The 22,607-nt window shown below is 42.1% G+C and overlaps 1 protein-coding gene across 1 annotated transcript in view; it reads right to left on the reverse strand.

Moving 5' to 3' along the window:
- Nucleotides 1–22,607, reverse strand: part of chd5 (chromodomain helicase DNA binding protein 5) — a gene marked incomplete at its 5' end in the record, with an annotated part of 42,344 nt that overhangs the window by 2,999 nt on the left and 16,738 nt on the right. Inside the window, 31 exons of the mRNA XM_080462362.1 lie at nt 909–1,035; nt 2,675–2,838; nt 4,623–4,818; nt 4,929–5,061; nt 5,250–5,358; nt 6,710–6,853; nt 6,998–7,087; nt 7,181–7,376; nt 7,588–7,667; nt 7,773–7,932; nt 8,835–8,979; nt 10,518–10,651; nt 11,207–11,295; nt 11,600–11,686; nt 13,392–13,566; nt 14,283–14,455; nt 14,838–15,084; nt 15,243–15,367; nt 15,647–15,764; nt 15,935–16,066; nt 16,225–16,366; nt 16,559–16,732; nt 16,854–16,975; nt 17,300–17,437; nt 17,589–17,789; nt 17,999–18,190; nt 18,371–18,479; nt 18,669–18,800; nt 19,118–19,329; nt 19,846–20,052; nt 20,901–21,119. Of these exons, the coding sequence (XP_080318488.1) occupies nt 909–1,035; nt 2,675–2,838; nt 4,623–4,818; nt 4,929–5,061; nt 5,250–5,358; nt 6,710–6,853; nt 6,998–7,087; nt 7,181–7,376; nt 7,588–7,667; nt 7,773–7,932; nt 8,835–8,979; nt 10,518–10,651; nt 11,207–11,295; nt 11,600–11,686; nt 13,392–13,566; nt 14,283–14,455; nt 14,838–15,084; nt 15,243–15,367; nt 15,647–15,764; nt 15,935–16,066; nt 16,225–16,366; nt 16,559–16,732; nt 16,854–16,975; nt 17,300–17,437; nt 17,589–17,789; nt 17,999–18,190; nt 18,371–18,479; nt 18,669–18,800; nt 19,118–19,329; nt 19,846–20,052; nt 20,901–21,119 (4,672 nt within the window). The remainder of the gene's footprint in view (nt 1–908; nt 1,036–2,674; nt 2,839–4,622; nt 4,819–4,928; nt 5,062–5,249; nt 5,359–6,709; nt 6,854–6,997; nt 7,088–7,180; nt 7,377–7,587; nt 7,668–7,772; nt 7,933–8,834; nt 8,980–10,517; nt 10,652–11,206; nt 11,296–11,599; nt 11,687–13,391; nt 13,567–14,282; nt 14,456–14,837; nt 15,085–15,242; nt 15,368–15,646; nt 15,765–15,934; nt 16,067–16,224; nt 16,367–16,558; nt 16,733–16,853; nt 16,976–17,299; nt 17,438–17,588; nt 17,790–17,998; nt 18,191–18,370; nt 18,480–18,668; nt 18,801–19,117; nt 19,330–19,845; nt 20,053–20,900; nt 21,120–22,607) is intronic.

The following is a 22,607-nucleotide window of genomic DNA, read 5'->3' on the forward strand; positions in this document are numbered from 1 at the left end:
AAATGTCTCCGATAAATAGAAAAGCTTAAATTCACTTAAAATAAAAAATAATAAATAGAAGGAAAAAAAAAAAGCTTAAATAAAGACTTAATTTAAATAAGTCATATTTTTGTAATTTGATTTGATTTTAAAAGAATTGTGTATTTTTTTTATTTTATTTGTTATTAATTTGATAAACTTTGTTTATTTTTATGTTATTAATTTTATTTTAACTGTTTAATATTGAATGCAATTTAAGAAATTATTTATTTAAATATGTTTTACTTAATTTACAGAATAGAAGCCTAATTTCAAATACATTTCTTACTTAGTAGTAATAGTAGTAGTAGTAGTAGTAGTAGTAGTAGTAGTAGTAGTAACAGTAATAGTAGTGGTTGTTGTTGTATCTTGAGGGAATGATGTCAAAAACGTCCCCTGATCTTCCGAGAAGCATGAACAACTCCCCATTTAACACTATGCAACCTATGATGGACCTGGGTGGGCAAATAATGTTTCTAGTGGAGGCCACATAAATAAACTATAACTACTAAAGAGAGCTGAGCCATACAGTCTTCTCAATTCAGCACCATATGGGTATAAATGTTATTTTAAAATAACTTCCTGCTCTGCAACAGTCAAGTTCTTTTATATTTCTGCCTGTTTTATCTCATAATGGAGACACAAATTGGATTTTTTGTTTTTAAGCTCACCAGCACAAATGATATATACTGAAAAAATAAAGCTGCCTCCTTCAAAGTCAAAGCAAAATTGTATTGCATGCAACATGCACACCAATTTTCTTTAGATTTATAATTTTTTTTATTTTTAATTGATCCATCATGGGCCAATCAAGGACAGTCAGAGAGCTGCCTGTAAGCCACAGGCCGTACAAGGCCCTGGTCTGCTCTACAGCTACTTAGGATGGTTACCGCTGACATAAGGTCCAAGGGGCATCTGACTGTAGTTGACCATGGGCTGTCCACCGGGTCCTCTGAATCCTCCGCCAAAAGTGCTGCCATACATCTGGGAGCAGCCAAACCCACCCTGACCGAAAGGCTGAAAAAAACAAAGAAACAAAACCCCACAAAGGTTAATTATCTTGCTGCAAGCGACGAGCTCGTTTGAGTGAGCGCATGCGTTGATATAGTACAGTAAGATACACTTTACTGTCCCTATGGGGGAAACATCTTCTGGCGAGTGAAGCTGTACTGAGAAGAAAAACTGCAATTTAGGCACAACCTTAAAAATCTGCGTTACTCCTCAACATCCCAGCACGGAGACAAAAAAAAATAACTATGTGATATAAGCAGCGCAGAATAAAACACTATAAATCGAAGCTCAAACACATTAGAACAAGAGATGCACATCTTACCGCTTCAACTTGATGCTTCTTTGAAAAACATATCATATTGTCTTCTGCTTATCAGGTATAATAACCCGGCTCCACCGTATCCTGAAATGCTGCTCGTCCCACATTATCCCATCAGAACAATTTGTTCTCTCTTTGGAGATTCCTCCAGCTTTCAGCTATCAGGCTCCCGTCATGAGGAAATAGCTCCCAGTTTTCAGTGAGGGAGGATAACACAGTCTCCTTTTACAATCAGGTTTTAAAAATGTTCTATCTAATAAAATAGGCCATGTCGGATCGTCATCTCATTAAGCTTCTATAGGTTTATACTGCTTGGAGACCGTCTTTATCGTACTGAGCTTCATTCATGCGTATGTCCCTGTTGCATGTCACCAGCTTTTATCTCCCTCCCTCTAAACCAGGGGTGTGACTAACACACTTTAGTTCAGCAGCCACATAAATCCCCTATTGCTGAAATCCTCCCTGCAACACTGTTTCTCTGCGGACCGCTGTGGGTAATCGATTTGTGCGATATTCAGCACGCGTGTTCCTAACGCAACTTCGGCAGCAACGAGACAGCAAACTTTTTAACCGTGCAACACCCGAGTGAAGAAAATAGGAAACAGCAATTAATTCCGTTAAGAAAAAAGATTTAATTTTAATGCAAAGTCAGCCTGTTTCTGTCCTGTTTCCTCCTGGATGGTTTCCTGCAGAGGATTCATCCAGGGGAGTTTTCCCTCTCAACTGACATCTTTTCTTGCTCGTGTGGGATTGTTGTGTTTAAATATAAATGAAAATGAACTGAACCGAATTCTAATTAAACCAAAAAAAAAAAAAAAAGCCATGTACACATGGACACTGCAACTACCTGGCTGCAATGATCTCCTGTGCAAAGGAAGATATCACACTCACTCCAAACTGTTGGAAAAGTGCGGGAGACGGTTGAGACGGAGACGTGCTTTTGTCGAACCCTTTGGGAGTGAGCTGTGAAGTTGAGCAGTGAAAGTAAACAACTTAAGGGAGATTTCTTTTTTTTTTTTTTAAACATCGCACCTGAGGAAACTCTTCCTTGGGGAATAGAGAGCTTTTCTTTTTTTAAGGGAATAACGCGGCTGCTCGGTCGTGACTGCAAACTACTTCGAAGGGTTCAGGCCACAGCGCTTTTTTATTCCTTAAGTCTATTCGACCACGCTGTGCACTTGAGCGGACTTTGTTTCCTCGACATCACCAGTCACCGTGACGTTTTCGGTGGCGAAATTGGCTGTTTTACAACAAATAGCTGTGATTACTTGGCGAGAGGGCTTTCTAAATCTCCCTGACCTGCTTGACGGCCACGTCCCGTCTCACCTGCTGCGGCGGGGGTTCGCTGCCTCGGCTGGTGAGCCTGCTCAGGATGCTCCTCTCGGACATCTGCAGGCGGGCGGACACCGGCGGGATCCTGGACAACATGTTGGGCAGCCGTGTCACATCTGCCTTCATGTCACTCAGAAGCTCCTCCAGTTGGTTCAGCACTGTAACAGCATGAGAGCGCGCAGTCAGGCTTTAATCTAATGCTGGGTTAATTCCAATTAAGGAGGGGGGCGGGGGGGGGGGGGGATAAAGAAATGCACATTAGAAAAACATGCGTAAAATGGTAAAAGCTTGTAAAAATTAAATGACTGTGAAGCTCGAACGATTAAAAAATAAAAAAGGAGAAAAAAAAAAAAAAAAAAGCTAATTAATTGTTTGTTCCAGAACCTGAAATCAACAACGGCCAAGAAATTAATGCCAAGGAACATTTTACTGGCTGATCAGCTGGAAAAGTCACAAACAGCATCATTTTAAAACCATAACATTTTAACGCCTCAGTCTCCATACTGATGCTGGCCTCCTCCCAAACCTTCATTCTGCTAATCATCGCCATTTAGATGGGAAGCAAAATTTGCATAAAATAAAGGCACCTTAGTCAACCGGGATGTTTTCTGGCTGCCGTCACAAAGATCGTCACGCAATGTGGAAAAATCTACGCGCCCGCGGTCTTCATTCGTTTCTTCGTTTGTACATAAGGTAATGTTTTAGAGGTTCGAATAGTTCCTCAGTACAAGCACACTTTTTTTTTAAGTCAAGCGGGCAAATGATGCGGTGCGAACATAAATATCTACCTTCACCCAATCAAGAAATGCGGCAGCCGACATGAAAGTCTCTACTTTTATATTATACGAACAGAAAACTGCACACAAATGTAGTACAAGCTTTTGAATACAGACTCTCCAGAGGCCTGTGAGTATGACGCAAGGGCAAACAACAAACACACTTACAGGGTATGTGCCTGAACAAGGGCAAAAAAAAAAAAAAAAAGACACAAGAAACTTTGATTCCACGTCTCGACTCTCAAGAAAACGTCTTTACTTCAGCAGTCGTACAAGAACTGAACTCTCACCTGCATATCCCACTTCTCTTATCACCAGTCCTACGACGGGAACTGGTAGATAAGCTTTTATAGAGTCGCTGGTCATGAACCAGCAGGTGAGGCACAAACCCTATCTAATCACCACCACTGTGAGCCCTTGAGCAAGGCTCCGAAAAGCTCCCCTGGCATGGAATAGTTGCTTCCTACTGCTCCTTCAGGATGGGTTTAACGCAGAGGACAGGACTTCACTGTGCATCGCCGTGACTAATAAAGGTGTTCAACCTATTCTACTTTACATACAGTGAGCAGCCACCCGCCTAACGTCCTGTGGTTTGAGGCACCAAGGAGTGAGCAGCAGCCGCTTTATATCCTGCAAGGTGGGAGGTGAGCCCACGTGCACTAGTCAGCATTGGCTCCTGGTGACCCTGTCGCCGCTTCACCGCTTCGCTTTTCTTTGGACCTCTTTTGATTTGAACGCGACACTCGAGTTGAAGCGTTAGAGTTGCTTCAACACTTTCTCAAATGCGTAATATATCAAGTTCTAGGAGAAAATGTAGACTTACTGCATTTTTTTTATTTATTTATTTTGCACTGAATGCACCATGAGTGTTTTACATGTTCTACGTCTGTGTGAGTCGAGTGTGTCTCAAAATGAATAGATGTTCCGAGCTACTTCTGTTCTCCATGAGTCGGATGCTTTAGTTGTACAGAAACACGCAATGACAATTCAAGTCAATACAATACTACTTAAAATAAAACAACTTCAACATTGAAATTAGCCTTACCTGAAGAAAGAATAATGATGAAAAAAATTTTGAAAAAAGGAATATTTTGCAATATAAGCAATTCCGTACAGGATTATATTCCCGGTGTTTTCAGTGTTTTTTTGGGGGTGGAACTACAGACCTTTGTGCAGTACAGCATTAGCAGGCTTGTTCCCGCCCAGGGACTCTTTGGACAGGTGCTGGTGGGACTCTGCCAGACACTCCACCTCAGCAAAGCGGGTGTTGAGAGCCATAGCCGGGTGACTGGGGTCCTGGGTCATATTCAGGTAAGCTGCCCGTCGCAGCTGCTCCTCGATCACCAGAGCCTGCTCTAACAACTGCAGTGGAAGGGGGGGGGGGAGAAGAAAAAAAAAAAGAGGTGGTGTGTGAAACACGGACGTGACTGGCAGAGAAAGTTTGACTTCATCTGTATTCAGATATGAATTGCCTTAAAGCGGCGAGCCAGGAACTTGTTCTTCATCTCTAAGTAGTTGCCCTTGTGTATCTCAGTCTTGAAGGGCTCGTTCAGTATGGCATAGCGCGGGTCATTCTGGATGTCTTGCCAGCGAGCATAGCCGTGTCTGCGATGAATTCCCAGTCAAGGAAAACAAATGCGGGCGCAGAAGCCGGCGAGACGCCTCAAATAGAAGAAGACGGCTCCTAATAAGCGTCGTTTCACGTCACGCCTCGTGGTTTGTAAATATCAGGTATTAAATGGGGCCTAGGGGAGGCTCCACGCCTCTCGCTTTGACACCCGGGAAAAGGATACGTTACGATGCCGGCGAGCAGCCAGTAGTCGTGGCGGCGATGCCAGATGTCGTGCATCTTTCCGGAGGTCAGCGCCGCTCGCTCCTCAGTCTGCCAGAGGGTGTGCAACTCTGACGGCGTGACGACAAACAAGAGAGTTTACAAAGATATCAGGTGAAAATAAAGGGAACGTCTGCTCATGAGAACAAGGAAGTGCATATTGACACAGATTAATTTAATCAAATGTGGCTTTTTTTTCTTTGACTATCTTATTTAACTTGCTCGTTATAAAGCAATTACAAACTGCAGATTATTGAATCCAACACCAGGAAAATCACACAAGCATCTTATATGAAGCATATATGAAGTTGGCTTACCAGAAACTTGTAGTTATTACACATATTATCACACATAGTTGTACTTGTAGTACTAGATTGCCCATGAGCGCCACCCTAAAGATCTTTGGCGCCCCCCAGGGGAGGCACGCCCCATCCTTTGAGCTGATGTAAAAACCCAAACTGTCTTATCAGGACCGTAAATGACGTGATCAGACGATCAGTAATTGATGTTATCAGTAAGAATAGTTTTTGGAGTTTCAATGTCAAATCAAATAACATCTAGGATAGTTAAATGCTACGACTTACTGGGATTATTAGAGATTTTTTTGTTTGTATTTTTCATTTCAGAAAATAATTCGATTTCTCACTCGACACATTGGGACGTGTTGAATTATGATCTGTGACACTGTGGTTAAGGTATCCCTGCTGACTAACACAGTATGATTTATATATAATGTCTTCACGGGCACATGTGTAGAAATCTATCTGCATAGTGCACTGTCCAACATAAAAAATGTCAAGATAAAAAAGGCATCATGTATCAATAAAGGTTAATAAAAAAAGAAAAAGGAATTTATGTTTTTGTTTTTACTTTTATATACTTTAAAACTGAATTGAATACTTTTGCACACACATGTGAGAAGTTGTGAGGTAGTTCTAACAGTTCAGTTTGTTAAGCGGGAGGGTGGACAGACAAACACACATACTGAATGTGATTATTTAATGTGTCTGAAATGGGTTTTTAAGAACAACAATTAACCCTCAGGGAGAAAATATATGGTGACTCTGTTAATTAATACTGTCAGTTGCTTGATAATGGATTAACAACTTTAAATTCAGTTTGAGTTACATAATGTTGTGGTCATCAGTGAGAGATAGGAAACGTATTACAGATTACTCATTACAATAAAATGTGATAATTTGGAAACTCCGTAATGTTATTTTTGAATATGTTGTAGATACATTTATATTAAACACCACATATTTATACAGAACCTTTAAGAACATATGAATCACAAGTATTGCTGATATTGTTGGATAACAAATGCATCCAGCACTGCTGAACAACTATATCTTATTGCTCTCCTTTAAATATGAAAAATAACGCTGGAACCCCTTATTCATGATTAAGCCTTTTTCTTACCTGTGAAACCTCCATCGGCAATGTTAAACATGAACTTGGTTTTGTATCCATTTTTGTCCTCCTTTCTGCTCTCATCCATCTCGTCCAAAGTGTCTTTGTCGCCATTTAATCGTCCCTCTAATGCTTCTTCATTCTTCACATCATCTGCAATAGTGACATAAATGGCAGAGCAATTTCAGGGGGCATATATCCACCTAATGGGCTATTCATAGTGGTTATGCTTTCCAAAGGTGCTCGGTCGTATCGCCATTTGTACCTGTTTAGTTCAAGAATTCATAGCATGTATACCTGGCTTATTTTCCTTGTCTTCCGTTTTTGCCAGAGGAGAATCTGTGTCTCCTTTTTCTGAGGGCTTCTCCGTTTCTTTGCACGGCTCCACTGAGGAAACACGCGGGGAGGAGCATTAAATCAACACAACACGACCTTGCCGTTGAATAAAAACCGGCGGCACACGGATCGTGCGCCACTCACTCTTGGGCGAGGGATGGCTGGATGGCGGCTCGGTCTGTTTGAAAGCGGACTCCTTTGGGGGAGCAGATGGCTCGGTCTTTGTGGAGGGCGACTCGGTTCTCCTCCTCTCGTCTCCTGTTTTCTCCTCTGCGCTGGCCTTGCCCTCTTCGCTGTCGGCTTCTTTTTCAGGTGCCGGCGGCGGCTCTGCGCTGGAGGACTGCCGGGGCGAACACAGGCGGGGCGGCAGGGGGAGGAGAGGGAGAAAAGTTAGGACGAGGCCAAGGGAAACGAGCGAGAGAGATGTCTGCGCTCGACAAAAAGAGTCTTCTGAGGACAACGGGAGAGCTCGAGGTTACAGCGTGGCGACCCACGAGAAGGACGGGACAAGTGAGGAGAATGAAAGTAATGTGTAGAAAAGGAGGACTTACTTCCTGGTCTAATAGCTTCTTGCCGTCTTGCTCTGTGATTTCTTTGTCTTCGGCAGTAACCGGGAAAGACTCAGTCTTCTCTAAAGAATCCACAAACCGACAACAGCTCAGACTTTGTTGCCCTTCCAAACATCTTCTGAGTCTGAACAGTGAACGACGAGTGAGTGAAGAGGCTGCGCCCTGACCTGATGGGACGGGGGTGCCTGGCTGTGTCGCCACGGGACTGGCTGGAACAGGGGTGTTCGGATCGGACGATAGGCTCTCGGTCAGCTTCTTCAGCTCCAATCCGATGGGAATCAGATCCGGAGAACTCAGCTTCCCATTCACATGTTCAAACTCTTGCACCTACAACATAATAGATTGGATAAACTGAAGTAAAAGAACTGGACTGTAAAGTAAACGTGGTTCATCTGGACACGTCGTCAATAACACATCAAATCAGGTTTTCATTTTTTTCACTAGAGGTCGTGCATTTAAAAAGATTCAATAAAAGACAATCTACATATTTACAGAACACGAATCTCTAAAAAAAAAAAACAGTGTTGGGGATACAAAGTTTCTTCCCTCACCATGTGAAAGATAAATGTGAAAAGGTTAATGGTAAGAGGAGTGCGCTTATTGCTGGAAATGTGCTGACTGGTTACCACAGTAGGTCCCTGAGCGAGGCCCATAACCCTCAACTGCTCCTCGGGTACCACGCGGCACACAGGCAGAGCCCACTGCTTTTACTACGTGTAGTTAAAGTTAACTGTGACTCGGACGTGTTACATGCCGAGAAATAATTTCCCCAAAGAACTCAATGCAAAAACAACTGAAGTTATTTTTGTGCAGATTCACACGGAGACGCCACACCAGGTAAACCATGACGCTTTACAATGCCGAACATTAGATCCAATTGTAATAAGATATATTCAATATATTTGACTTTGGAAATGTGAAAAATGCTGGAAATGTGCCTTGAAAAACAGCTCCTATTCCAGTGCAAGAAAAGCAACATATAAGAGTGAATGGGAGTGACTCTAAAATATCATTTGTATGTGAGAAGGTTTTTTTTATTTACTCAGATGATTAAATCTGTAGATTTTGCAGTTTTGCTTAAAATGGGCGAAAGTTTGCAGGTGGAAGAGCGTTTCCCCTTCCTGCCTCTGCCCAGACAGATTGACCTAGTTTCTCCACGATCCCACAGTGTTACAGCACCAAGACTCAACGTTCTGTGAAGAGGATGTCTTTGCTTGAATAACCACCACCTTTTTCCTGACAAGGGACATGACTCCGATCCTGGTGAGAACATGCTGACGAGACAGTCCCTCACGGGGGACGCCATCTGCAAAGGTCTCCGCTCCATCTGCCCCCGGCTCACATAAATGCCTCATGAACAGAGACACATAGGCCCTGATGAGCAAAGACATGTTACAGTTGATATAACAAGAGAACAACCCTCCGAGGGAACCAGCAATCATTCCAAAACTACTGTTAACAACTATGGAGGAAGTGTTACAGACTCAAGCAGGCGGAGCCGCAGCATTTGTAAGAGAGGTACTTGTTGCAGTAGTAAAAGATGTATTACCAGATGAACATTTTGGAATTTTTTTTTATTTTTCAAGTAGTTATTCACACGTTTAAAGGGAAGGATGTGCCTGTCCCTCAACTGGATATCTGATTCCTTGTCAGGCTAAAACGAAGCTTGATTTCCTCTGACAGCTCCTTGTAAGCGACTCGTCGGATTAGATTGGAAACCTGAAGGCGACGCAGACGTGGAGAACAGCCTGCCAGAGAATATCAGTTGGAATCTTTATCTATTTTAAACACATTCAATTAAATCCGCTTTCATGTTTTACTGCCGTATTCAGTTTTTACTTTAGTTTCTAGGTAAAAACGATGTTTGACATTTTTTGTAAGTGAAAAGCATTTCTCATATTTAAAAGTAGTATTATCAAAGATGTTATTGTAACAGAGGGAGCATCGGTATTAAAAAAGAGAAAAATCATTAATCTGTAGTCTTGTCCAAAGTTTAAACATATTTAAAGTTGTTTATTCGATTTTTCCTTTCACGTTCCAACAAACCATGAAAATAATTCATTTCATTTGGATCAGAATTGTGATATCGTGTGTCTGTGGAAAATACTATGATATAATATTGAAATTCATGCAACGTAACTATTTACAACTTAGAAGAAACATGATTTTTGATCATAATAATAATATTAATACTAATATTAATAATAATAATAATAGCGGTATGAGTAATAACACCTACAGTGATATAAACACCTATCATTGTGTTCTCATACTGTAAATAGAACCATTAGCAGTAATCATTACAGTCCAGTTTTAATTTCTTTATTAGATTAAATATCGCTTATTATGTCTCTTTCAGTAATGATTTTATCAAATTGCTTTATTCGGCTGTTTCAGAATTACATTAGCTTCAACATATAATTACTCTAATGCGCATGCATGTACATATATATATTTGGTAGCTGCGAAATTATCTGTTCACATTTATTCATTATGCTTTTAGTGTCCTTTTCAATCTATTCCGAAGCCTTTATCTTTCTGGAAAAAAAAAAAAAACAAGCTAATTTGAAAGTATTCACATACTTTTTGTTTGATGGTTACTGGTTATAATGTAGGTATTTTACTTTTAAAATATCACTCTGGGTCTGATTATGTAATCATGTCATGTCTATATCTGGTCTATAACAAAGTGAGGAAACCCTGAGACGTGCGAGGCCAACTTTTGCAGACTTTGTCAGAGTGCCGTGGCGCTAACTGGACCTTGAATAACGACACCCGCTCTGTCAAAGTAATGAAATGGCCCTGAGCTGCTTCTTTACACGAATAACCATGAAAAACCTAATTACAGCTTCATCAAACAGCAATACTTGGGGAGTGTCATAGTTTAGGCATGAAGAATGTTGGGACGTTACCTGAACTCACGCTCACTCTTCCCTCTCAGGTCCCTAACCAGCCAATGAGAGTTGAAAGCATCCTGCGGAGGCATGCCCCAACGCATGATGGCATTAAGGAAGGCTTTCCTCTGGCGGGCGTTGAACCCCAGTACCTGGAAATGATGAGAGGGTCATGTAAGTATGTTTGAAGGAATATTTTTCAGGGTAGGAAGTGGAAATAAAATTTAAAATCAGAGCCGAGTAGAATTAAAATTGGGAGTGTTCGCGTGCGTCAACATTTTAATAAATTTTGAAATCTACTGTATGTTCAAATAAATACACTAAACAAGTATTCGCTCTGAATTCAGTGAAAATGTTTAAACTGAGCTGAGAAACTCAACCTGTAGCGTGTACGTCACCGTGTATTTTGGGACGACTGAACCTCAACATGTGGGTGAATTAAAGAAGGTTGAAAAAAAACCTGGAGATTGTCGGAAGCCTTATGGATGAGAGGAAGGATAAAAATAGAAACGTTTCAATCTATTTTTAATGTACGAGACTGTCGACACGATGCTGTGTCTCTTCAGAGGCTTGTCTGCCAACCAAAACTCTAGGTACGTTTTGAGAATGGCTTTTGAAAACGTAAGACGTCTGGCAAATGACAGAACTCTAAAATGCACATGACTACCATGTGAATACATTAAACATGCTGTGGTGGAGATGCACACCTCAATGCTCCCGCCAACACGAGCCAGTAAGGGTGGCAAAGGCTTATCTTTTTCGCCTTTCAGCTGCCGACGAGATTGTCTGCGTCCACCTACAAATAGTAATAAAAAAAAATAAAACGAAGCCGTTGTTTAAAATACGTTTAATTTGAGATGCAACTTAAATGACTTGCATTATGTTGGGACAGTTTTTTTTGGGAAGGTGAGAGAGACAAAATTGAGATGGAAAAAAGGATGTTTACGACAAAGCTGCCAGGAAGGATGTGGTGAGGAAGGATGACACACAGAGTATTGGGGGAAGATGATCCACGGTGGCGTTCGTAAGACGCCGCAATAAGAACCGAGTGTGTAAGTATGAAGGTTCGATAAGGGCAATGACTAGTTTTGTCGGCCTACCTTCAGGCCTCTCCTCGAAATCTTCGTCCTCGTCCTCGGACCCCACAGAGTACTCCGACTGATTGTCTGAAAGATCATCCTGCCATTCTGAGCCACACATCAAAGAGAAACAGTACATTGCGTTCGCTTCCGTTGGTGGCCACCTGAGGGCGCCATGGCACTGCAGATTACTACAGACCACTACAGCTGGGCAGCAGCAGCAGCAGCACATGCTGGACTACTACTCCTGTCCTCTGGGAGAGAGGTGAGAGTTGACAACTGGCAGACACTCACTTCAAACTTAGAGTGCTCTCTGAGCTGCAGTGGGCCCGAGAGCCGCCACTCTCTCGAAAAAGTTCAAATGCAGGACAACTGCAATACACATGGAGAGCGCTAACTTCTTTAGAAGAAGTGCTTTCAAGCCCCGTGCACAGACTAAATAAATGTATGAGATTCAAGCGAGCTTTAGGTCTGTGTAACACACTCTGTGGCCAATTTGAGCGAGGCCAACACTTTCCGGTAGGAGTTAATTGGGATAGGCCCAAACTAAGCTGTGTTTGGATAACACATGCCTCACACAACGAAAAATAAACTCATTCAGCAGGAAGTAAATGCAACAGCAATGCTCTGTTAGGTAGAAGATCATTGGGAGTTATTTGTCTTGAGTTTAGTTATAGATAAGTGTTTGTTAGGTAAGTTTGGTGGAGATATTTGGCTTAATTTAAACTAAATGATTCTTGGGTTAGCAGCTACTTAATTCACATACTTTACCACTTTTTGAACCTCGGTTTCAATATCGTACACGATATTGGTCAGTTCGTGACTCAATGCAGTAGAATCAGTGTGTCAAAGATGAAAATGTTAATTATAAATCAATATTTTAGCAAACAGTCATGTAATAAATGTATGAACGCAGAGACTAAATATTCTTCAGTCAAGGTCTCAAACTAGAAGCCGTCAACCAATATATTTTTTCTGTGGCTCTGCCTTTGATATCTTTTATTTTGAAAATACAAATCTGGATATTGGGCAAACATTTATTATTTTGTGAGCGTTACGAGTTGAATCACATGCGTATCACTCTCCATGCATGAGAGGTGACAGCCCGGCTTTACTTTGATGCGTTTCATTTTATCAGCCGGGAGAAATCATATAATTGTTATGTATGGAAGATACATCCATACATTCATCCAGGCCCTTTTAAGAAGATTCAAGCAGAAGGGCTGAGATACATAGACCAAAAGGGCGTCTATCCATCCATCGATCGCAGCAAATTGCACAATGATTAGCGCCACAGAAAATACGCCATTAAAATTAAACTCCAACTGCGGCGTCAAGCATCTGCATCGTCGGCAGAGACGTCTCACTTCAAAATGGCTTTAAATTATCATGAGGTCCAACATCTAACATTGACAGAGTAATCACAGAAGACTCAGAGGGATTGTCCTGATCTTTAAAATAATCTGTTTAGCAATAATTAGTTTAGTTAAAGCTGTTCTTCATGCAGGCACTGGCCCACAGTGTTCCAGCAGCAAACACAAACGTCATCATCAGCTGAGCTTCTTAATGGGCAGTTTTGCTCCCATTCAAACATGAGCAGAAAGGCCAGATCCTGGCAATATTTGACACTGAAGGGGGAAATAGCAGAACTTTGCTGTTGTTTTTACGAATACTGCCGCTAAGATGTTTCTGTATCACAACATAAAAAGATTAGCACCTTTAAAAGCATCTGTGGTGGAGATATGTGAGAAAACATTGATCCGAGGGATGAGGGTCCTGATGGAGCAGCTCTGTATCTGTTGACAGGACCTACCTTGGTCTTCCTGGGTCGTGTCGTTGTAGTTGACCTGCTTTCGGATGCGTTTGCCTTTGCCCAGGTTCCGGGCCAGATCCTCCTGCTGCTGCTCGTAATGATGGCGGAGAAGTTTTTCCCAGTAGTCTGGGTCCACGTTCTCCTCCTGCTTTATGATCTCCCGCTCGACTTCCTCCTGAGTACACACACACACACACACACACCGGCACACACAGACACACACACACAGACACACACACACATATACACATCAGTGAATACTGTAAAGAAGTACTGAGGGGCGTATGAAGCTACTGCAAATCCTGACACAATGACTAGGTTGAAAACCAACTCTCCAAACTTGGTATTCATGTTAATGGCTCATACTTATGATTTATAAGGTCACATGATGAATTATGATGTGGTTGCCTTGGAAACAACACTACAAACTGGGTTTGGCCTCAATGAAACAGCTCCTTGGCGTTCGGTGCGTCTACCTCTCTTCGTGTGCAGCTTGTTCTGAATCCAATCTCATCAATGTTTTATTGTGAAATTACGTCTAAATATTAGGAAGTCCTCGAGGAGCAACCAGCTCAGCAGCTGCTCACTTAAACTAGCCTGTACTGATAGAAATAATGTTGAAAGTATCACCAAAATACTTCATTTTGATTATAAAACACACAAATATATTGACAAATCACCCACATACACTCGCATCTGGGAACAATTAAGCGCCATAGATTCATGTAACAAGCGTGTCCCCCAATCCCCGGAGGAAACCGGAGGACCTGGATGGAACCGATGCTGGCATGATGGGAACATGCATGCTGTGAGGTGAGACTGTGATCCACGAAATCAATTTGCCGCCCCGGTGTGATGCCAGTTAACCCGGTGTCACTGGTTAATTCTCACCTCTCCGTCTTCCTCTTTCACCACATACTGAGCCACCTTGAATGAGCTCAGGTACTCATTCATGTTCTGAATCTCAGTGTCTTCAGTGGCATCCTGGCTGCGGTCCAACAGCTTTGAGATGGCATCGTCGTCATAGTGGATTACATTACCCTCCTCGCCATCCTTGTTATCGCCTGTTGATAAGAATCTCTGATTTAATGACGAGCAGGAGGACCTTTCAGGCAGATAAAATATGTAAACGTTGGTCTAAAGGCAATGCGAGGATTTATAAATGGCATAATAACTGATGCACTATCGTCCCGTGGCACCGCTACTGAACGTGTGAGTGACGGGCACGATGGAAACTTATTCTGACAATCACAGTGAACAACAACACCTTCAACTGTCTCAACCCCCGGTCTCATTTGTTTGGTAACATCAAACAATAGTGTTGTTTACACCGTGAAAATCAACTGGAGGTTTGGAACCTATCTGAAACTTCTTTTTTTTTTTTTTTTTTTTTTTTTTTGTGACTCGTGAAACAGAAAAATGTTTCATGTTGGGAGACGGACGCACCCATGGTCCGTGCTGCTTCCATTTCGTCTTTGAAAAGCTCCTCAGTGCCAAACTTGAGAATGTCATCCAGTTCTTGTTTGGACATGGATCCGGTTTTGGAGCCGAGGCCGGGTCGCACCACCAGGTGGGTCAGCATCATTTTCCTCTTTGCAACTTGTGTGATTCGCTCCTCCACCGAGCCCCGAGTCACAAAACGATAGATCATCACCTTCCTGTTTTGGCCGATACGATGGGCTCTGCTAAAAGCCTGGGATGATGAAAAGGTGGCGAGACACAAAGGAGAAAGTTATAAATGGCATCGGAGCAAAGAGCAGGCAAAGGAAGTGGCGACGTTCTTCTAAATTCAAGTGCAACGAAAGCATGCGTCACAAAAAATAAAAATAAAAATCTGTGAGAAATCAATACTTGGATGTCATTGTGAGGATTCCAGTCAGAGTCGTAGATGATGACCGTGTCTGCACTGGCCAGGTTGATGCCGAGGCCTCCGGCTCGCGTTGAAAGCAAGAAGCAAAACTGCTGTGCACCCGGTGCTGTGACACAAGACAAAGCAGAGCGTGGCTTTCCGTGTTCAGGAGTGTGCCAGTGAGCAAATGCAAAGTACAGGGAGCAAACATGCAGGCACAGGCACAGAGCTGCAAAACTTAGTCCAGCAACATGAAAGTTATTATTTGTGTTGTTGGCCCTTATAATACAGTTCCATCTAACCGTTTTAACCAATTTCTCGCACTCCAAAGACCAAACGAAGCAAGAATTCATTAAGAAACAACCTCATGAGTAATCAATGTGAGAAAAACTTAACCAAAACTCACCATTGAAACGGTCAATGGCCTCCTGCCTCAGGCCTCCTGTTATTCCTCCATCAATACGCTCATATTTATAACCCTCAAACTCCAGGAAATCCTCAAGCAGATCAAGCATCTTCGTCATCTGTAAACAAGACGTTATCACACTTTAAGCCAATTGGAATAATTTAGATAATCGCTTGCACACCTAATAATCAAGGAGATGACATGAATGACACTGTCAGGTCAAAGGTGAGCGGACTTCAATAACAGTCACTGTTTCCGGGTTCGGTGCAATACTTATTTAACTACTACCTGAGAAAATATGAGAACTCTGTGTCCTTCGTCTTTGAGTTTCTTGAGCATTTTCTGAAGCAGCGTCAGTTTTCCTGAGGACTTCACTAACTGGTTGCCATCGTAGGAACCGTTGGGTAAAACGGGGGCCTCCTAGGAGATTAAAAAAAAAAATGGAATCCATCAGCGTCAGTCTGAAAAACGACCTTGATTTTTGTTTAACAATGCAATGCAAAGTAAAGGCTGCTGGTATGTTTGTCTGACAGTCATGGCCTCCTCAAACAGTATTGACATGCCACACGGTTCCTCACCACGGCAGCCACGGGGAAAAGGTAGGGGTGGTTGCAGCACTTCTTCAAGTCCATCATAATGTTGAGCAGGGACACTTGGTTTCCGCCACCCTTTGAGTTCAGAGCTTCAAAGTTTCGCGTCAAGATGAACTTGTAGTATTTTCTGCAGGAGGGAAGAGACGTGTCTCTCATTTGGCAAGCAGCATCTACAACGTCACAGTTTATCTGCGATATGATGAGAATATTTTGACTGAATATGTAAGCCGGCTATACAAGAAGGTTTTCAGGTAAAAAAGCTTTGCACATGACCGCAATGCGACACAGCGATACGGCAAATGATCCTTTCTTGTCTTACTTCTGCATGGGACTGAGCTCCACTCTGACAATCAACTCTGTCTTTGCAGGCATGTTCTTGAAGACGTCGGCTTTCAGCCTCCTGAGCATGTGAGGTCCGAGCAGGTCGTGCAGTTTCTTGATCTGGTCCTCCTTAGAGATATCGGCAAACTCCTCCAGGAACCCTTCCAGGTTACTGCGCGGAGGACAGGTCACGTAAAGAAGAATCACACTATCTGTACATCTAGCAGGGCGCTAACAGACACAAGATTTGGTAGAAAGTGTGGTAATGACAGAAAAGTGGACAGAGGACTCACTTGAAGCGCTCTGGGGTGAGAAAGTTAAGCAGGTGGAAAAGCTCTTCCAGGTTGTTCTGAAGCGGAGTTCCAGTGAGCAGCAGCTTGTAATAGATCTTATACCCGTTGAGAATCCTGAAAAACTGAAAAAATAGACACATTTGTCAGGATGATAACGTGACGTACCTAAGTAATAAATCACAAGGACATGTTTCACTATAAGCCTGCAGTATCACGTCTTTTTATACTACCTTCATATCATAACTATCAGACGTTTTACTTTGTGTATGAAGCTTGCAGGAAAAGAACAAATCATCACAAACATGTGTTTCTCTATAATAGCTATGTATTTATCAGTTAACTTCATATAAACCATGAGCTAACTAGTTATTTATTATAGACAGACAGACAGATGCAGTTTATTGTTTTAGATGTGCCGTTTCTGCTTCCTTTGCAGCCGTTGCTACCTTGGATTGGTTGTTCTTCAGTCTGTGAGCTTCATCCACCACCAGACAGGCCCACGTGATGGAGCCCAGAATGGCCTGATCTATAGTGATCAGCTCGTATGACGTCAGCAGCACGTGGAACTTGATGGGCGTGTCTTTCTGCAAAGGGGTACAGAAATACAATTTTCACTTTCTCAGCAGTGGTGAGATATAATGGGAAACGGTATTTCGTTCAATACACCCCATTTGCTTGCTTTAGCCGTGGTTGACGCGGTTGTGACGCAGAAGAGACGAGCATCAGTTGCAGTACCTTCATACGGAAAACCTTGCGTCCCGATTTCACTGCGTTGTCCTCGAAGGTGAACTCGTTGTCCCTGATGATTGCCCTGCTGTCTTTGTCTCCAGTGTACGTCACCACATGGAAATCTGGAGCCCACATCTCAAACTCCCTCTCCCAGTTGATGATAGTGGAGAGAGGCGCACTCACTAGGAAAGGACCCTTCGAGTGACCCTGACAGAAAGGGGGAAAGACATGGCAAAGAAGTAACAACAAGTTTTATCACTCCTTTTTCCTGCTTTGTTGGTTAAATCTCAGTTCACATTAGCATTTCTATTAAAGCTATTCCTCGAGTGGGCTTTCTACACCGCTGTCAGTGAACCATGACTCCACACATGTTACGCAATAGGCAGGCTGAACTCAAGAAAGTCTTTAAGGCTTACCTCTTTATATAGTGAGTAGAGAAACACTATTGTCTGCACGGTCTTTCCCAGCCCCATCTCATCGGCCAGGATCGTGTCTGTGCCCTGAGCCCACGAGAACCTCAACCAGTTCAGTCCTTCCAGTTGGTACGGGTGCAGCGTCCCTCCAGTGGCATTAATGTACCACGGCTGGTGCTCAAACTTGATGGTCGGCTAGTGAGGTGAACATATGTCTTATGAGAGAGGGAAGACTAGGCAACACTCAATTAAGTAAATGTAGGAATTCACACGTGTAGCATCACTTTGAAGATCTTGACAGAATAGTCATGGTGTTGACTGTAAGGGAGTTAATCAATGTACGTCACGTCAGTGCTTCTGAATATCCCAACTTACATCTATTATGGGAGCATCAGGAGGAACCTCCCTCTTTGGATGGTCCTCTTTAACTTTCTTTCCTTTCCTCACCACAAGGGGGCGTTGATCCTCCCCTAATATTTGCTCTCTGACAAAAGAAATTGGAACACAAATAACAAAAGAGAAAAAACAAAATCGCAGACAGAAAGGAAGACAGAAGGGAGATGACAGCAGGTGCCGACATATGCATTTGTTTATTTTCTTTGTGTGAGATATTTAATCATCACATTATTACAGAAAAACTTGGAATAAGCTGCACACGATGCCTGTCACGAACCTGTGGTCCCAGTAGGAAGCTTTATGGCCGTCGTACTCTGGGACGTCAAAGTCATCCACCTCCCAGGTGCACTGGTCATAGGGAAGGTCCCTCCACTTGATCAGGTAGTGAACGTCACCATCCTTATCGAAACTACAAAGAGCACATGAAAATGACATGAGGTTTAGAGTTTTTGAGGTTATATAATACCGATCAATAATTAGATTATATAACTCTTGGCTGTGATCTTAAAGACAAGCCTTCTCATATTATTAACTGTTCAAAAATCCCCTTCTATAAAGTACGGGGGGAAGTGAAAGCAAGATGACAGCAGGCATCATGAAGCAGCAGCTTCATGTTGAGATTTTCAGGTTTGTGAAATAAAATCTGAAAATTTGAAGAAATCTGTGCCCCAAAAAAACCCAAAAAAAAACACGAATGTGAGACTTTGAATAACTACAAGCAGCCACCTGTGGTTGATTATCCGGTGGATCACCATCCACTCTGGTTTAATGCCGTAGCGGTAGAAGCGCTCCTCCATCACGGCATACTGGGGGTCTTTGCTCTTCCTTTTTTCACTGTTGAGCTCCTCTTCTCCGGATCCATAGTCGTACGGCGGAGGCTCATCCATGTCGTTCTTGCGCTGGTAGTTTCGATACATAACCGTGTGGTACAGCTCCAACTACACAGCCACAAAGCACAATGATTGATTCTGAGATTTCTTAGATTTCACTTTAAACGTGCAGATTATTTTAGATATACAGATGCGGCATCAAATTCTTCCAACAAAAAAAGATTAATTTAACCTAAAACACCAAATAGCAGAGTAATCTTTAATGGAGACTACTTGGCTACAAACAAAATAAATTAGGAATTACATGGGACTTCTCCAAATCTACGAAAAAATAGAAAGAAACTAACGTCTTTCATCACCAAAGTAAATGCCAGCGACTTATTTGTGAATATTGGTTGCTTACTAACTGTGACTGCGGTTTGCACCTTGGATGATTCCACTAATGAAACAACATCTGTGCGCACTGTGGAAAAGCCTGAAAAAGCAGAGCCACTTCATAATATATAGCAAATAACAAAGCCTCGTTCGTCTTGTTCTGTATCTTTCGACATTAAAGTCGAGTTTCTGTGGCGGAAGAGAGCAGAAGTGTTGACCTGAGACGAGGCCTCCTCCATGGCGCCTCACCTGCAGTTCGCTGACCCATGAGCAGTGCCAGTAGGAGAGGCCAGCCCACTTCACAAAGAACTCCCTCTCTGGGTGGCCCTTCAGCGGGGGCTTGGTCAGCGGATCAGCCGGCTTCCCATCGGGGCCTGCAGGAGGTTCAGCCGGCAGCGGGGGTTCCCCCCAGGTCCAGTGCAGAATCTTTTGTACTTTTCCTTTGAGGGGAGGGCACTGAGACAATAAAGAGACGCGCTGTCATACACGCAAGTTACTTACTCACATTAAAGCTGCATTATGGCCGCTTGAAAAAAAATACTTTATCTGATGTAATGGGATAAATCTGTCCAGAAACACTCAATTTTTTTTGCAATCTTTATGTGACATGTTAAAAGACAAAACCAAGACACCATTAAAACTAAAGATTAACTCATTATCTCGATGTTATTATGAAATCAGCTATTCATCACTCTGTTTACAATCCGGTGCTTAAATGAGTTTCCAAAGCATCAATAGAAGCACTTACGGGTCAGGTAAGATATGGAAACATTCATTGCCAAATAAATCAACTTAACAAGGAGGGAGATTTTATAGAATTAAGGTCAATGCATCATGCAAGCATTAGAATAAGTAAATATCTAAGAAATTAAACTATTGAAATTAACATCATAATCAATGTTTGATCTTTCAGACACTTTTAAATCCCTGAATATTTTTGCATATATTTTTTTGGTTTCGCTCGCCATGCATGATCATAAACTTTTGTCAGTCAAACAGCTTTTAAATATGATGCAGTTGTTTGACGGGTTGCCTCGCAGAAAGATCTGTGTTACTGGAGCTTTCTTTTTGTGGAGTCTGCATGTTCTCCCTCAGCGTGGCTGATTGTTATCCTCTCCATGCTGCAAACCCCGTGGGGACACAGTGGGAACTAAGATGGGATGCATGGATGAATTTGTGTCTCGCTATGTAAGGCCTATGATGAACTGGTGACCGCTCCTGAACTGCATCCTCGCTCTCAATAAAACTTGGATAGCGGAAGGCTGAGGGGACACGAGACATGAAGATCACAGAGACCAGCTCACCATGCAGCGAGGACACAGCCACTCCCCGTTCGGTATCTCGGGCAGAGGCGGATTGAGGCAGTGGATGTGGTAGGACGAAGGGCAGGTGTCACAACACAGAAGCTCCCCTCCATCTTTGCACACCCTGCAAAACTCCATGTGGTCATCCTCCTCCTCGCACACAGCCTCCTCCTCCTCATCTTCCTCGTCTTTGGCCTCCCACTGAATTCCCTCCTTCTCCTGAGGGACAGAGTGGGACTGAGCTTTGTTTGGATATGAAACCCGAGGCTTACTATCGCCTTAATTTTAAAAGCACCTATATGTGATATTTACGGAGTCTGTTTTTAGAGACTGCGTGCCAGGACTCGCCTGCTGTCTGAAGTTGGTTATGAAGCATTCAGAGCAATTGTGTGAAATCATAAGGAAGCATTCCGGGAGCACAAATCGGACTGACTTCAGAAGAGGACTATTCCTCACAGAGGGAAAGCTTTAACTTGACCTATCACCTGGTAGACCAGCGGTGGTGAATCACCAGAGGAACCATGCAAAATAAATCACAAGATTAATCCATAAAATCAGAAAATCTTTGAAAAGGTTTTGTCTCCTGAAGGATTCCATCATTTTAAGAGAAAATGTTGAATAAAGCAGGACGGTCACCGCTCACACATTAAGGGTGAAACAGGTGATGAATTACATTTGCATAAGAATGCTAGTTAGAGGGTTTTACTTTCACCCTTTTCTAGGTCACTCGTTGAAATAGCAAATTGAAGTTTAACCTAGTTTTGTGGGTTTTAAAATAAACATTCAGAATTAGTTTGCCACGCGTGTGTGAGTTAATCACACATATTAAATGTCATATATCACATCTTATAAATGTCCCTACAGGGACAACAAAAAGCCTTTGTGAAGAACTATACAATTCTTTTTTGCTGATTTTCTGGTGTTCTACAATAAAATGCATTATCGGGGAAAAAAAGAACAAGTTGTTTGAATATGTCTTCTTCAGGTACATTGGGCCGTGTGTTTGAAAATAAATGCGTTTACTTATCGAACTTATCATGGTGAGTGCAACGTACCAGATATGGTCACTTACTCGATAAAGAGGTAAAAGTGAAAGTCATACTAAGTTTCTAGAACCGATTTATCTGCAGCATTTACCATGTTTTGGCATTTCAATTGTGTTATTACATTTAATTTACATGAGATTGAACTAAAACAGCTTTTCCTTTTTCATAAAATTGATATTAGCTATTTATTATTGCTCAACAATCCACCATCCTGCTATTAAGTAAGAAATGATTTTAAAAACTGAGCAAGAACAGTGAAGTAAAAGCATGGTTAAAAACTAACAGTAACTTTTTGATAATACCTAGGGTACATTTGTTGTTCTTTTTGTATATGAAACAATATTTTAGTGCTTACATTGGTCCTTAAAGTTTGTTGGATGTTACATAGAAAAAGTATTAAGATCTGTTTCGCTGATATCTGACACTTTCATTCACTGCATGTATATTTCACATTTAATTCCTGCAGTGGGATTAGCTTCAGTTTATGTTTGCTTTTGTTAGAGATGCCTCACAAGCAAAAAACAAACACAAAAAAACAAAAGATGCATTACTTGAATTTAGGTTATGTAAAATATGAATTTTTCACTGAAGTCCGATAACAAAGCACTGAATATTTGGAACATACTTTAATCAACGTCCCTGATTGGCTAACAACAGCCAC

This window comes from Lipophrys pholis, assembly GCF_963383615.2.
Source record: "Lipophrys pholis genome assembly, chromosome: 4".
In the NCBI taxonomy this organism is placed as follows: Eukaryota; Metazoa; Chordata; class Actinopteri; order Blenniiformes; family Blenniidae; genus Lipophrys; species Lipophrys pholis.